The sequence below is a fragment of the Ptychodera flava genome, chromosome 12 (assembly GCF_041260155.1).
Source record: "Ptychodera flava strain L36383 chromosome 12, AS_Pfla_20210202, whole genome shotgun sequence".
NCBI lineage: Eukaryota > Metazoa > Hemichordata > Enteropneusta > Ptychoderidae > Ptychodera > Ptychodera flava.
In genome coordinates, this window is record NC_091939.1 from 195183 (window position 1) to 210723 (window position 15541).

Sequence of the window (15541 nt, forward strand, 5' to 3'; positions counted from 1 at the left end):
GAAACCCTGCTTGTAATACTAACCTCTAAAACACTACATGTAATACTTACCACCCTGTAAAACACTACTTGTAATACTAGTGTGGAAAACACAGCTTGTAATACTAACCCCTAAAACACAGCTTGTAATACTAACCTCTAGAACACTACTTGTAATACTAGTGTGGAAAACACCGTTTGTAATACTAACCCCTAAAACACAGCTTGTAATACTAACCTATGAACACTACTTGTAATACTAGTGTGGAAAACACCGTTGATAATACTAACCCCTAAAACACAGCTTGTAATACTAACCTCTGAACACTACTTGTAATACTAGTGTGGAAAACACAGTTTGTTATACTAACCCCTAAAACACAGCTTGTAATACTAGAGTGGAAAACACTGCTTGTGGTGTTAATATTCAGAGCAGTGCAGGAACAATACTTGTATTTACTCAATTTACTACTTGAAATACTAACAAGGAATATTGTGGTCAAAAATTCTTCAAAACATTTGTTATTTTACATTTAAACATGATGTCACTTCATCCATGTATGATGTCACTTCATCCATGTATGTCACTTCATCTATGTATGTCACTTCATCCATGCATGATGTCACTTCATCCATGTATGTCACTTCATCTATGTATGTCACTTCATCCATGCATGATGTCACTTCATCCATGCATGATGTCACTTCATCTATGTATGTCACTTCATCCATGTATGATGTCACTTCATCCATGTATGTCACTTCATCTATGTATGTCACTTCATCCATGCATGATGTCACTTCATCCATGTATGTCACTTCATCTATGTATGTCACTTCATCCATGCATGATGTCACTTCATCCATGCATGATGTCACTTCATCCATGTATGATGTCACTTCATCCATGTATGATGTCACTTCATCCATGTATGATGTCACTTCATCCATGTATGATGTCACTTCATCCATGTATGATGTCACTTCATCCATGTATGATGTCACTTCATCTATGTATGATGTCACTTCATCCATGTATGTCACTTCATCCATGCATGTCACTTCATCCATGTATGATGTCACTTCATCCATGTACAATGTCACTTAATTTATGTGTGATGTCACTTGAAGAAGACAATTTACAAACTTACCTTCAAAGCTCTTGAAAGACTCAAATAACTCAATGAGTGAAGTGGTGTTCAGTTGTTCATGGTATTTTGTGGCTACTTGCACACAGATTTGTAGGTTCTGTCGAATGTTGGCAGTCAGCATGGCTTTCAAACATTCCAGAGAATCATCAACAGAGAGGGACCCAAAGTAGTTCACCAACCACTGCAATATTACGAATTTATAAAATTGATTTGAATCAAGCTAAAGATATCACACAACTCTAGATGAAGAATGTCTAATTTCGCTTTTTCTCTCATAACAAATCAACATCGAAATCTTGCATCTGCTCAAATAACAGCCTCATTTCCATATTCAGAGTGAGCAAACCATGTTTGTATCCACTGGCCAAAAAGCTAGTGGCCAAAATAGATCACAAGCTATGCATCAGTTTCCACTAGTCTGCTGGTTATCAGCTCAATAATTCAACAGTGTGTTGAATTTGCAGAAGCACAGAACTACAGCCCAGACATGCAAACCACCAGCCAATGAGTTGGATGTGGTATAACAGTATTTATCCACCCTTGATATTCATGTTCTAATATTTCATTATCCAGGGAAAAACACTCATTTTTATTCACTTGCCCTTCGGGCAAGTGGGGGGTTAAGTTCACTTGCCCGAATTGAAAAACCACTTGCCTAGTAAAATTATGTGTTTTGAAATAGCAAAAGCAGTGATTTTTTTTATTTCACACTTTATCATGTTATTCATCAAACTTCATGATGTAGAGAAAAATGTCAGTCACTCTCTCACTATTCTCCCCAGACTTCCAAGAGTGCTGGACAGCTCATTAATATTCATGGTCATTAATATTCATGAAAAATTATAATATTTAGTATGGTTGTACGTTTACTTTCTTAGGCTATAATAATGTACAAATAATAACAGCCACTTCCACTGTACCTTCAAGGTATTTTTTCAGTTTTAACTGAACTATAGAGAAAGAAAAAATCTTTAGAAGTTATAAAGGAATGTTTTGAAGCTTCTGAAAATAATGTACTTCTTTGTCATGTTTTTACACTACGCGTATATCATCCCTCACCACTATGAAGTTATCATTACATTACACTATACCAGTATTGTTTTTTCTGATGACTTAGGTGGTCTTTTTAATGCTCATGCGCAGATTCAGTAACTTTAAATCAACAACTTAAGGGTGTCGGCGAGTTTGGGATGCGTTTTGAAAGCTGAATTTCTCGATGCGACATTCGGTCCGATTGCTTCTTGACAGTCATTTTAGAATGGGAAAATTCACAAACAGAGAGGTTGGTTGCCACGGACAAGTAACTTTTGGCTTATTGACCTGAGAAATAAGTTAGTGTTCATTGAAAATTCAAAGACTGGACCAGTTGACACCAAAGCTGGCTCGTGGCCATGCATGCTGTCATCTTTGCATGCAGTCTTTCCATAATGAACCCCGTGAATGCCAGTCACTGAACTGAACATTGCATTGTAGAGTACGTTTTAGTAAAAGTCCTATTTTTGGTGCTAATTGTCGCTACCTACTTTTATTTTTATAGTGTTGTAAACATTCATACAAAACAAAAAAACTTCGTGTGTCTCCTTTTTGATCGTACAGACATGTGACACCATCACCTTGTCTTGTGAGGGGCAAGGAACTTTGTGGACGTACGCTCAACCAGCGTACGGTAATTAACCGATGGTATTGTTTATTGAAAGCGACCATGCAATTTTGTGAAAAACTTTATGCTAGTTTTCACAATGACATAAAATTATTATTATTTGTTGTTTAAGTCGGTGTCCCCACATCAGAAAGTCAACCTCATGGATTTTATTTCTACGTAATTATTTTTTCACTTGTCCCGTCGGGCAAGTGGCATCGGCGATTCACTTGCCCGAATGCAACTTTCACTTGCCCCGGACAATCGGACAACCGTTAGTGTCTTTCCCTGTTATCGGAGTGACCGACACTGAAAGGCAGCAGTGTTCAATACACTTCATGTCTGGATGGGTAAATTTTATCATCACACACTGTATATAAACACAGCTCCTACTGAACAAACATTGCTGAGAACAGCTTACCTCTGGGTTTAGCAAGTGAGTGTGAACAACAGCTCTTTTGATATCATACAAATCAGTGTAATGTTCCAAAGCTCTTTGCAGTAAACCAGCTTTCTCACAAAGCTGAGCAATGTGGGCCCTGTCATAATGAGTGAACATCTGGTTGCCAAGGATGGCATCAGCAACTTGTGGAGCTGATAACAAGTTCATTTCCAGTAGACGTGTTTGAAGGTGACCTTCTGACGGACGATTATTCTTCAAAGCATCCAGCAAGAATGATGTACACTGTTGAACCATGTTTTGCTCCATGAACACATCAACAATCTGTAAGTTGATAGTAAAGATTTGTTAATTTGAATCCAGAAACATGTTGCACAGTTCCATTTTGTTACCTTGATATCACTGGTCAGTTTTTGTCAACGGTGGTGCTCTGGTTCTCATTCATTACCATGATTGCTCTGAGTATATCAATGAAATCATAAGAGGCAAAAACAAAAATATTACAGGTTCTCTCAAATCATTTACCTATGTACATAAACCCTAGCACACCTACTGATTGTTTCAAGTTCAACATTCAGCCCTATGACATGGCTATAGTTATAGAAATGTTAATACTTGCAGTATAACATGGACTACAACTATGAAAAGGCCCCCTCCCATCTGCAACTGTTATGTTTGCCAACTGTCATCCAGTTTTTAAGGTAGGTATTCTTCACCTTGTTGATTCAGTTCCATTGGTATGCAGTTCTTTAAAAGATGCTAATACATTTGTGATAAAATAAAAGGGATTCAAATTACCTGGGTTATGTCAGCTAGAGGTTCTTCTTCAGCGACTAACATCTGGGCAAATCCTGTACCTTGTTCTGGGCTTATTCTCATTACATTACGAAGTAAGAATACATAGTCTGGAGTGTAGCCAACTTTCTTGGCATACAGTACTATCTTTTGGAATTGACCTGTCTCAGCAAAACACTGAATGACCTGCAAAAGATACAAATATCTACCGTGTTGTTACTCTGTGGTTGTGTAGACTGCTACACTTCAGTAAAACGGATATTTCAGTCAGTTTCTGAAATGAAATGTTACACTCTAGAGTGAAATATGGATTTGATATTGCCAGAGTCGGACACTAATGTTGTGTTGTCATATTCATATTAATTTTCAACCTTACATGGACATAAAAATAACAGTATGTGACGTGTATTTACTGTTTGTAACTGACCCTTACCAAAGAGGATCTGAGATATTGGAAACACTGTGGTGTTTGGTGCACTGTGCAATGCAATATGTCTTACCTTGTTGGGAACATTTGCCCTCAAGTACACAGACAGAGCCAAAGTTGGATCACTTTGTTTCACCAAATCTCCAAGCTCTTCACTGCACTCAAGCTGAAAAAAAGCAATAACAATCATTATGGTGCATGATGGGATGGATAATTGTGGATGCATGATTTCTACGAGCAGAAATGGTCCAATTGGAAAACTGATTGCAACCATGCAGGAAAGCATGAAGAAAATTCGAGACAACACTAAACAGACGACAGCAGGTACTGTATATACTGTTAAATGATCTACTATAATTTTGTTGATGCATGTGTAGATACCATATAAAATATATACAACTACATTTGGAATTCTTTGGAGCAATAAAGTGACACTGCATTTTTTTATTGAAATTAAGTCTTTTTTACTCATACAATAACTATACATATGTGATTTGGTGTAGTCTGGCATGGTGTCAGTTGACTGTTATGATGTAATCTTATTCTTTCAAATGCCAACAAGGTTATAAATTCAGCATTCTGTAGATTAAACACATAGAGAGATGAGACCTAGTCTTATACCTTGTCTTCCTTGAGCCACTTTTCCAATAATTGTTTTCTACCTTGCTGTAGTACAGGGCGACAAAGCTCCAGAGATTCATACTTGTTGAGCTGGCCTTGGTCCAAGAGAATACCAAAGTACTGCAGGAGTGGTGATGTCTGCCCTGGTTGGGCAGGAACTCCTTGAAATCTCTGGATGGTTTGTGGTGTACGCAGAATACCCTACAACAGAGAAATGAAACGACGTTTAAACTGTGAGTATTATCGGGAATTTACTTTGACCTTTCAACCCTGTTGTATGATTGAAAACTAAATGCACAAAGGCATCCATACGATTCATGCTATTTCTGGCCTTGTAAAAGTATGTAATACAATTGAATTAGGTAGACAAGTTCCTGTATTTCCTCATAATGATAGTTGGTGCAATGGATAATGACTACAATGTATTATGAGTAGAAGTCTTACAGTCAACTTTAGAATTGAGTATCAAGGCGTTATTTCATAGGAAGTCATACAGAACAATGAACATAAGAAATTCTGAGTTGACCTGAATGATTAAACCAGACCTGACAGCTTTTCAAAGTCTTACCTTTGGTGCATTGGCAGCCACTTTAGCAGCTTCAGAATAGTTACCCTGGGCAAACAAATTATTGAACTTGCGTACAAACAAGTCTTCAGCTCCAGCTAGGTTGTTACGTACTGCCATGCGCAGAGCTAAGTCAGGATTTTGTAGAGTGTTTGTGATGTACGGGATAAGATTATCCTCTTCTACACTTACAGACAGCACCTGTAAAGAACACTCATTTGTTTACTGTGTCTGCATATTGAAAAGAGAGTGATCTTTCCATAATATGAGTGTTAAATGATTGTAGATGTTCTGCCATTATATTTATTTCATATTAGGGCTGAGGTGAGCAAACTTTCCTTATACCAGATGCAAATACTAAAGTCACAATTTTCACCAAAGATACCATACAGATTCATTAAAGTTTTTCTTTCTTTTTTGACTTTATGATTCACGAAAACTAAAATACCACAACATTTTCAAGAACATAGATTTGATTTTCAGTTTTCGTACAATGTCTATCAAAGTATCATTGGTAACTATAAACTATAAAGACTTGGCTAACAAAAATGACATGCATCAATTACACTGTCACAATCACATACTGATTTTGGATGGTTTAATGTTGTGTGATGACCAGAACATACCTGTCCTTTCCTGTTGACACCGATGATACCTGATGAAGGTTCATGTGCTGCCGTGACAAAAATTGTATCTCCACTGATGCGATTCATATAAATACAAACACCAGACTCCAGATCATACAAGTGGATGTAACCATATTTGGTGATGAGGAAGATCACATCATACTTGGGGCTAACCTATCATCATCAAGGAGAAAAACAGTTGGATTAGGAAAACAGTAAGTCCATGAGAATCTTTGCTTCGACATGTAGAAACCAAAATCATATCAGACATATTAATTAAATTCACTTTATTGACATCAAATCTCTAACAACTGATTCTTTCCGACGGCTCATTCCTTAATTTATGGTGACTTTACACCATAACCTGAATATAGGCACACAATACTGTTAAAATCATTGATAGAAGAAAAACTCCTGTGTCCATCACTAACAGTTTTTTGCAGAGAATATTGAATGACTGACCACAGTCCCTCTATCCACCGGTCTGGAAACGTGGCTGGTTTCTTTGTGACACTCCGTGATATGAACCAACACACGATTCACACCTTAAACAAAGGACACTGACAATGTTCAACTGGCCGCTATATCGATGTCGCTACCCCACGATCCTATGACAGCCGCAATGTGATCGTTCAAAAACATGACGTTTGTGGGTTGTTATTGTCAGAATATCACAAACATTACAACTTGTTCACTTTAGAAACACTAAACAATTTATTTTTTTCATTAAATGGGTAACGTTGCCCCTCTAGATAAAGCTTGAAAGGACCACACATTATGGTTGCATTATGATCACGATCGAAAAACAAAATGGCATGCATCTTCGCTTGCCAAGGTCTCCGCTCCGGGCAGCTGGATGCTTCCCGAAATCAGGTTAGTGGAAGACTCCTGTCTGGCTAACGAGCTGTGCGAGCGGGCGATGAATGGCATGGTCATGCACTGTTCGCAAGTGTCATGGACTATTGCCCGAAATCAAGAAGACAGGCAAAATCAGCTGAATATTAACATCGACAGCTGAGTAGTTCATTACCAAACTTGTTATTGTGTTGACATGATAGCCTTTTGTAAAAGGTATTTACTGTGCCTGAGCGCGAGCGTACGTATCGAAAGTTCGCCATATCACAGTCCCTCTAGTGGATAGAGGGACTGTGGCCATATTGACGCTACATGGGAAATGCTAAAATCATCAAAAATCTACGTGCATTTATGCAGTTGTCGTTCCTATTCTGCTCAGTTAACAGACATAATTTCACAGAATATTACACAGAAAACATATTTAGATCATATTTGGAGGCACTGACTACTAGCATTGCAAGAGAAATGGACGACAAATTTTCCGGTGTGTTTCCAGCCATGCCTGAGCGAGCGTACGTATCGAGAGTTCGCCATATTGACGCTGCATGGGAAAATGTGCGACCACACAACTAAAATCTACATGCATTTCTGCAGTTGTCTTTCCTATTCTGTTCAGTTAACAGACATGATTTCACAGAATATTACACAGAAAACATATTTAGATCATATTTGGAGACACTGACTACTAGCATTGCAAGAGAAGGGGGACCACAAATTTTCCGGTGTGATTCCAGCCGTTGCTTGTGCTACGTACGTCAACACACTCGCAGCGGTCAACCCCAGAAATTATCGCACACTATCATCATTTACGATGGGATAAGGATCACGAAAAACACACACCGGTTTCAGGATATGATAATTTCTGTCTTCGTGTCGTAGATAGACGCAGAGAACACTTAATAGAGCCAAAAACAGCGAAAATTCGAGAAAAGCGTACACACAATCGGGGACTGTGGCATGCAGGACAAACCCAAGCTACGCATTATCACGTGACTGGCCCTCGTACCGCGGTTCGGCTGTGCGGTCTAGGTGATTGACACCTTTTACAATAGGCGTTTCCAGACCGGTGGATAGAGGGACTGTGGACTGACATATTTCAACTCAATTTATGCAATTTGTTCAATGTTAACTTGTTCTACTTGTCAGATGTTTGAACAAACCAACCTGCATAGCAACAGGGAAATCATTTTGTGCTTCAGGTGGGAAGAAGACATCCACTGCCTTCTTTTGGAAAGGTTGGTTTCCAGTTGGTGGGGTTCCTACTTCAATGACATGTAGCTGTAAATCAAGGTGTGAAAAACAAATATCCTGCATTACAAAAACATACTTCCATTGACTGAATGATCACACACTAATTGTATTGACATAATCATACATGATACAGGCAAGTGAGAACTGATGACAAGGTACAGCATCTGCTTTCTGTCTTCACATTCCAGACTATCTGGAAGCTTTCAATACTCTCCTACATGCAAAGAATTAAAATCTTGCAATGCCACTGAAGAGATGGAGTGACATTGATTACCTAGATAATGTGGCAAATTCTGGTATTTTCAAAGACTGATACAAGTTGAGCAACTATATATGAGGAAAATTTTCATTTACTTTGAGTTAAACTATATTTGTTAAAAGTAACTTTTGTGTTCGGTGGGCTTGAAATATCTCAGCACAACTTCTGCTTATAACAATAACAGGTTTCGCTATGCTCATTCTCTCTCTGAGAAAAAAACAAACAGAATACATAAAGACGGGCCTTACCTTGCCGCCTTGGGCACCTCTGACACCAAAACAAAACAATGTAGATTGTTCTGGATTGCCATCCATTTTGAACTGAGCAAATGCAGCTGCATGACCCTCAATGGGTTGACTCACTTTACGCTCAACAGAATACAACTGCATGGCACCAACTACACGATTTTGCTATAAATTAAACAACAAAAATAACAATGGTGAAATGTAGGAAGTTATACTTCTGCTATTAATTGTTTATTGTAATTCTACACCTACATGAGCAGTTTCAAAATTTCTTCTCCAGTGGTACTTAGTATACAGGAATCAAGTTAGTCTCATAATCACAAGTATATTCAACAATAAAGGATTAACCTTTATGAGGATGCAACTTTTTCTGATCAACACAATTTTAGTGCAACATTTTGAAAAATTTTATATGCATTTTTTAATTATTTTTTTACAGGTTTGGACCAAATTGACATGATTTCCTATTGGCTACAATTTTTGATCGATGTTTCTGAAAAACTATGAAAAAAAAGAAACGTCGGCGCTTTAAATTATAAAGTAGCTAAATAGCAGATATTACTATGAAATTATAAAAATTTACACCATTTAGAGTAAATACAAATTAAAAATCATACAATGGCACAGTAGCCACTTATAGACTTAGGTAGCATGGAATCTTCCGAAGACATACACATCATAATAACAGTTTGCAACTGTCAAGGTCCTGTGACGATATTGTTATGGCTGATGAATTCTTTTAGTTAGTTATACGCTCACACTAGCAAACCCCCTGCATACACACATAGATGTGCAGAATGCATACCAGATAAGACACACTTATCTGTGGACAGAGGAACATGCATGTAGAAAGATAAACACAAGTACCAGTCACATATTCACAATAGAAGAATTTACATAATTTCAGGAGCAGTAACTATCCAGACAACCAGAGTACTTTCAACCAGAGTACTTTCAAGGGAACAAAGTAGTTACTGTGTTGACATGAAATTGTTATGACTGTCACATGGTAATCTGGGACATGAAATTATTACAGCTTCTGACCAGCGTTTGTGGATATAAAGATACAATATGTGAATTTAAGCCCATTTGTATATTTTTGAGAATATCATTAAAAGAAAAAAGAATTCTGACTGTATACCTGTAACCTGTGGTTTACAGACGTCAGTATGGGACAAACATTTTTTTGACAATTTTTGGATGACCTTTGGCCTACTTTCATGTACCATGGCTCTGATTCAAAGACCATTGCACAAAATAATTTGTAATTTGGCACATTGGTTATTATTATTATTATTATTATTTTTCTTTTCTGTGGACCGTCTAAAATAAGATAATAACGATGATAATAATGATAATAATAATAATAATGATAATAGTAATAATAGCATATTTACACACCAAATATCAAGTTTGTAAGTACTCTGGTTCTGGAGTTGGATGGACATCCTAACATACAGACGTACATACAGACTGACAGCGGACACCAGTTATCCACAGTAGCTAAATATGAAGTTCACATTCTCGTAAATAGAAAATACTGGCATTGCGCACCACGAATGTCGTCACATAAAAATGTTTTGGCTGATGATAGCCAAGCAAAGCAAAGACATTGTCTACACTAGCTAAATATCACTGCAGTGTCATCGGTAGTTACCGAGGCTTCCAATTTTACCATCTTCACATCTACTCACCATTTGCAGAGTATTAAGACATGCATTTTCATTTGATAAAGTGGGACTCTTCATTCAATGAAATATTTCCACATGAACATCAAAGATACCTGTGCACAGATTTTTGAGCAGATGCAGAAGACAGCTAGACGTACATACTACAGTTGAGGCCATTATTCTTCGGTGGGGCAAGTAATGGTAATTACCAATTTAGCTAAGGATATTGCAATATACCAAGGGAACTTTCTAAGCCAAATTCTGTTTTCCTATCTGGAGCGGCAAGATGAAATCTAAACAAAAACAGCGGGTAACAAATTTTAAAGCCACCAATGGTGATCTGTTACTGGAATAAACCATAATCACTGTCCGCTTTATGTTTCAGTAATTTAGCTGGTCAGAGGGAACTTTGGTAGTGATTTTGTATGTGTGGCTCAGTTTATTGCGTAGTATGTTGAACACTGTTCTGATTGCCGGCTGGTTTTTTACAGTACAAGTATTCTAAATAAAGTATTTTGTCAATATTTTACTGGTTGCTATCAAAGATTTCTTCACTCACAAAAAATTAAGCAACTAGTTGTGCAGGTCATGTCAAACTTTTTGATTGTGGCCTTCCAGGATGTTTTGGGCAATGGTACTGAGAATGAGATGGGCGATGACATGCTGAAGTGCCGTTTGTTTGCATTTATTCTCTGAGCGATATTTATCATAGTTTCAACTTCATGTAGCTTTGTACAATTTTGTCATCTTGTCTCCAATTTCGATGGAGCTTTCAAGACAGACTGTAAGTTGACTTTTTATGAGTCGGTGATTGCTTTTGAATTAGACTCCTGTGAACCACACAGTAAAGACCAACTTTTGAAAGATCAATGTACAAGGAGTGATCTCAAACTTTTGTACAAAATACCATGTTTTGTAATGATGTTACTTCATGCAGCTTTTTCAAACCTAGTTATGTGTAATATTTATCAAAAAGAAGACAAGGCACGATACGATCTCTTAAGATCGTGTTTTATTCCTTGTAGTTTTCATTCCCCAACCCAGTGCCCTTTTAACGAACCTACATGAAAATGGTTCGTCCCAGTTATCAGATCACCATTGCTGGCTGTAAAATCTCATTACCCGCTGTGTTTGTTTGGATTTCATCTTGCTGCTCCAGATAGGAAAGCAGAGTTTGGCTTAGGAAGTTCCCTTGGTATATTGCAATATCCCTAGCTAAATTGGTAGGTAATTACCAACTTGCCCCACCGAAGAATAATGGCACTAACTGTAAAATACATAAATGCATACATACACATATTGGACTTTCCAACAAGTCTAATTGTCATAGACATGAAAAAATGGGAGCTACTAAAACAATTTTTTTATGAGTTATCATGAGTTTCTAAGACAGTCAGGTTGATGGTATTGGGAGACAAGGAAAGTATATTACTGAGTGGTAAATTTGAGTTTGTTACCTGTGCTGATATTCCTATCAGGAGTAACCATTGCTGTTTTTGATCAGTACGATAGTTGATAATTTGACAACCATTCAAGCTGGAGTGACGATCAAAGACTTTGCTTGGCTGAGAGTCACCTTCCATTGTCCAATGATAGACAGCAGTATCTGTGACTAGACCAATGGTGTTCACAGAGATCCACTTCCAGAATGTTACATCTTCCACCAAAGTGTGTGCTTTCATTTTACTCTTCATTTCAATGTTAAATATCTGTAGTGTTTTGCCAGCTGGTAGGATAGAAAAATATCATCTTTCAAAATTTGACAGTGTAAGGCTTGTTCTATATGACAACTTGACTACCAGTAAACACCACAGCAATTAAGGTGACAAATACTGAGGTAGAATGCATCTTGGAGAGAGGCATTCAGAAACTCACAATAATTTGCTTGTATACTGCTTCTGAGGTGAACTAGATAATATTGTCACAATCAAAATTTGATTATGGAAGAAAACTGCTTAAAATTTACAGGGAAAGTTGTGAGCAAGAGTTTAAATCTTTCAGTTTTTAGGTGCATACTGCCCAAAATGCAATGGAAAAAGAGAGATTATGAAAGAAATGAAGTTGCAAGTTGGATTTCTAGACTTTCTAAAAATTCTAAACTTTAAACTTGCTGTCTCACTTCAAATTTCTTTAGACAAAAATATAAGACTAGTATCTGTATCGAACATATGCAATCAATGTGTAGCTATTGATGATAATATGCTTTAAAAGTGTTATATCTATATATCTTAGCATCATGTTATTGCAGTACATTCTCCCTCCCCTGTAACTTTAATACAGGACTATTCCTCCAAATGAAGGCACAGATACATTTGTACTGCTACTAGAGCATTAGTCTTACCTTTCAAGGCAATAACTTTGCTTGTTGGATTCATTATTGCAGAATCTGCTGATATTGGTCTTCTGATAGGATTCTGTGGATCTGCCATGTCAATGATCACAACCTGTGCCTGCTCACCCACTTTTTCCCGTATACAAATGAATTTATCCGATTCCATGGTGAGTGTGCTGAATCCAATGTTGGCAGCATTAATACCAACATTTTGGAGCTGAATCAAAGATGAAAAAACAGCTGATTAATAAATTTGGATCAACCCACTTTTCATTCATTAAAATAAACCATGGAAGAAGAAGAGCTGTACTGATTATGTTTTGTTCATAATGGGGTTATTATTAACCCTTATCCTGCCAATGCATTTTTCACCACAAGGTCAAGTTGATTCAAACTTGTGAAACACAACATGTCCTGTATGACACGTTTTCACCCACACAAAAAACATCATTTGAAGGCCCTGAAAACAGAGATACCGGTAGACAAACTGGTATAGCTCAATTGACACAAGGATGACAGACGAAGCTGTTCTTCGGTAATTTTACAAAAACCTAGACTACACAGGTGGAGTGATGTTTCTGATGTATTTTCAACGATCATTTTTTTTTAATATTTTGAATATGATAATAAATCCTACCAAGTCTGCAAGATATTAGTCAACAGAAGTCACCTTTTGTAAAGCTAAATTGATGAATAGTTCGGCAAACCATGCTTTGAACTGTCCTTGACCCACTGAAAGTAAATCATGTGATGTGCAAAGTGATCTGTGAACTCTTACATCAGAGGTCAACTTAAGTATCTCTAGATTAATCACAAGATCTTTCAGGCAATGCAACCATTGTATACATCAGTGGTAAAAATTTAGTTATTGATGATCCCCCCCCATCATGGATTTTAAAGATTTCACTGATTTCATTGCAAAAGCTGTACTGTACATGTTACTGACATAAACTGCCAGAAGGGTGTTTATCCACATGTCTACCACAGAATCTCTGATTAGTCTTTTTCCATGATTCATTTCACATTAATGTACATATCTTTCATGGAACATTTTTCATAGTTGTTGATTTTTTCATCACATTTCAAAATATCATTTAAAAAATATTTGAAATTTTTAGGAAAAGCATTATTTTCAGAATGGTACAAATATTCACTCAAACAGGCCCCAAAAGCTTTGTACACAGCCATACAAATATTCAGGAAATCAAATGAGTGACATGATGTCATTAATTATTCATGAGTTTTTACCAGTAAAATAGTAAAAATCACACATATTACGTACTGCATATGAAGTTGTTGAAGATCAGAGAAAGACATTTTTTGCTTGGAAAAAAGACATCTACTGTTACACCAAACATTCAATATTCTGTTCCGAAATTACCTAATGGTTTTCCATTTGTACATTAATTTGCATACTCTATTTGATTATTGAAATGGTAATCCTATTGTTTGTACAAAAAATCTCTGGAAATGCAGAAATTAATGGAACAGGTAGATTTCCTGCTTGAAAATGATAATCACCTGACAACGGTTTCATAAAAGCCATTGCCATGTCAATTTCAGACAGCTGTCACTTGTGTCAACTCAGGACATGCAACAAATCCTCCACTAAGGGGTGTGTGGCATGGCAGCTTTTGTTTGTTCTACTTTTTTCACAAACTCGCCCATGAAAGCATTCTTTTATTCCTTTATTTTAATAGCACTTTAATGTGCTTAAATGAACGTCAAAAATGATTTAAGTGAACTTGGTGGTGCATTTTCAAAGGACAGACATTTTTACATTAATTAAAACGTGCCAGTCGACTTAAGTCTTAGAGTACACACTTGGGTCATGTGATTTGAACCGGCATCCACCCACTAATTTCATTCCATCAACTAAAACCTTAAATTTCTCGGTTACGGCCGAAAGAAACAACTTTATGACATCGAACAATAAAAATCACATTGTCAAACATTTCTATCATTAATATTGCCTACAATACTCCGGTGGCACGTATGAAGCCCTACACAGCGTTTGAATGAATGGATTTTTCACGGATCCGCCTAGAGTTCCTGCATTCCACAGACTCATTGAAACTGATTATTACAACACGTCCGACACGGTGTGGTTTGACTTATGACTCACTTTTCAGATATGTAAATTTTAAGAAAACGAAACCTCTCTTTGTAATCGTCCTTTCCGAGTGTGGCTAAATTCTACAGGAGTTCAGATTGCGATAATTCCACAATAACACACTACTACTGACACACTTCAATAATATTTCATCCTCGTAAGCATAAACTATTGCTCTTTTCCGAGACAGCCTGTAATAACAGCATTGGCACCTGGTAGTGAAACTTGGAAAATAAGTGCAATTATTTCGGATTAATAATTTGATAAAAGTCGAGCTGTAATCATTCTTTGTACGGTCAGTGAATGATATTGCAGAACGTGAGGCACCCAAGGTCGGCCATGTTGGAGGGCGTGTTTTACTACTGTACTGTACGCTACACCGAGCCCGCAACTGGGGTCAAACTCAACCTACCTGTATATGCTCCTGGAACCGGATGGGAAGCATTTGGGCCATATTGTTTTCCCTGTATCCCAAGGCTTTACAATCAATTGAACATCAAGCGATTTGGTGAGTAATTTCTGTCGTGTACCGCCACAAAATACGCTATATGTAACTCACAATATAGCAGTAATGGCGGACACCGGTACGAGAGGAAGAGCGAATATCAGAGATT

General features: G+C 37.2%; 1 protein-coding gene across 1 annotated transcript in view; it reads right to left on the reverse strand.

Annotated features, from left to right (window-relative positions):
• The window catches only part of LOC139144634 (clathrin heavy chain 1), a 31869-nt gene extending 16328 nt beyond the window's left edge, over positions 1-15541 (reverse strand). Inside the window, exons 1-12 of the mRNA XM_070715337.1 lie at positions 15340-15541; positions 12824-13031; positions 11940-12208; positions 8816-8977; positions 8222-8335; positions 6203-6376; positions 5580-5777; positions 5012-5212; positions 4464-4556; positions 3967-4149; positions 3190-3492; positions 1130-1310 (exon numbers count right to left, since the gene is read on the reverse strand). Coding sequence (XP_070571438.1) covers positions 1130-1310; positions 3190-3492; positions 3967-4149; positions 4464-4556; positions 5012-5212; positions 5580-5777; positions 6203-6376; positions 8222-8335; positions 8816-8977; positions 11940-12208; positions 12824-13031; positions 15340-15381 — 2128 coding nt within the window. The 5' untranslated portion in view covers positions 15382-15541. The remainder of the gene's footprint in view (positions 1-1129; positions 1311-3189; positions 3493-3966; positions 4150-4463; positions 4557-5011; positions 5213-5579; positions 5778-6202; positions 6377-8221; positions 8336-8815; positions 8978-11939; positions 12209-12823; positions 13032-15339) is intronic.